Genomic DNA, 1,513 nt, shown 5'->3' with positions numbered 1-1,513 from the left:
GTCATCATCGAGTGAATGCGGTGGGGAAGCACTCTCTGATGGCGCAGCGGACAGCAGATATGTAGACAGTGGTAGTCATGTGGTCGTGGTTGTGTGTCATGGGGGCACACTCAGCGGCTTGTGACGCGTCAGTGCAATTGTAGTTGCCTTCGCCGCACGTCATTGCACCTATTGCCAGCCACTTTCACTCTCATTGCATGGGCAGCGTCTCGATTGCCACGTCCCGCCTGCACACTGAGGTCCTACTCACCGACTTCACATTCCTCTTTCATCAAATATTGTCACCCTGGACCAATTTTCATGATCACTTTTTTCTTCTCCTTTTTACTTCACTTTTGTTTGTATAGTAACGTAGACACTTGCTGATTGACGCATAGTACCTGCTGTCAGCTCTACTTACAGCTTCCAGATGTCTCTTATCTCACGTTCCTTTGTGCTTGCACATCAGTCCTTGTTAGTTTTAGTCCCTGCTACACTTGCAAGTGAATAAACGCCTTGATATGTCTTGCATCTTGTCGAAAGCTTTGGTGAGGACAGGCAAAGCAAATTTGGCTCGAAATTCATCCATAGGCAGTTGATGGATGATAATTCATTTGAGATTGGGCTAGCCGACATTGTCGCATCTTGTGAAAATGAGTAAGCTCCATCGCGACATGATCAAGGTGGTCTCGTCAGGGTCTATAGCGTATTCTCGCTGGTCAGTTGACAGTGTTCATCGGTGGAGGAGGACAAGCCACAGGCCATTTGTGGGTAGGGGCGGGCATACTCCGCCACCAAGGAGACTAATGTTACGCAGAATGCAGCGTTGGTGTAGCTGTAGTGTCCGTGATTGTAAAAGTGACAAATGCAGCAATTTGCAACTTACTGACCGCTAATAGTTTTTGCCGCTTTTATCATTTTATTTTGGTTGATTACCTTGGCCCACAAATGCCATTCCAAATACCACACATATAACAACCAACCAATAACAACAACCAATTTCACATCTGGTGCCATCCATGTTCTAAAACATTATCGACCATTATTGATCGACTAGTTAATCAGTTAATTCATTTATCAATAAAGCTATAAATAACAGCACGTCTAAATGGTACTCAAAATAATGTTTCAATTGCTCCTTAGTTGCTCATAATATGCACGAAATTCGCCAATCCACTTCAAGCTCATCCATCAACTCTTCTCAATTTTTTCATTCCCCTTTTCATCTACTACCAATAATGCATTTGGCAATCCTATTGTTCAGCTCTTGGTTTTTCCACACTCAGTACATGTAGAGCATGGTGTCTGTTTCTCTGTGTGCCTTTACACAAGAAAGACGACGTCTTCTCGTCTTACCAAAACTATCTCGACAATTGTCTTCATTGTCATCGAGGAAATCACAACTAGTGCTGACTTAGAGATCCTATTCCTTCTTCAGCTGTTCTACCTCTAAGCTAGCCATCAATAACTTATCCTCCTCTGTCCCTGCATCCTTATCTGCCTCCGCCTCCCTTACTCCTCCAATCCGCATCTG

At 44.2% G+C, this 1,513-nt stretch overlaps 1 protein-coding gene across 1 annotated transcript; it reads right to left on the bottom strand. All coding sequences in view use genetic code 11, as the record gives it.

Moving 5' to 3' along the window:
• Nucleotides 1-678: 678 nt before the first annotated feature.
• On the bottom strand, nucleotides 679-934 carry EGR_09545 (hypothetical protein; the record flags this gene model as incomplete). Its single annotated transcript, XM_024498794.1, has 2 exons — nucleotides 679-782; nucleotides 916-934. 2 exons carry the CDS (start codon nucleotides 932-934, stop codon nucleotides 679-681), a joined length of 123 nt encoding a protein of 40 aa, XP_024346801.1.
• Between the last annotated feature and the right edge of the window lie 579 nt (nucleotides 935-1,513).

Source organism: Echinococcus granulosus (genome assembly GCF_000524195.1).
Source record: "Echinococcus granulosus chromosome Unknown EG_S00152, whole genome shotgun sequence".
Lineage (NCBI taxonomy): Eukaryota > Metazoa > Platyhelminthes > Cestoda > Cyclophyllidea > Taeniidae > Echinococcus > Echinococcus granulosus.
The sequence above is the reverse complement of the archived record's forward strand: the minus strand, read 5'-3'. Positions and strand labels throughout refer to the sequence as shown.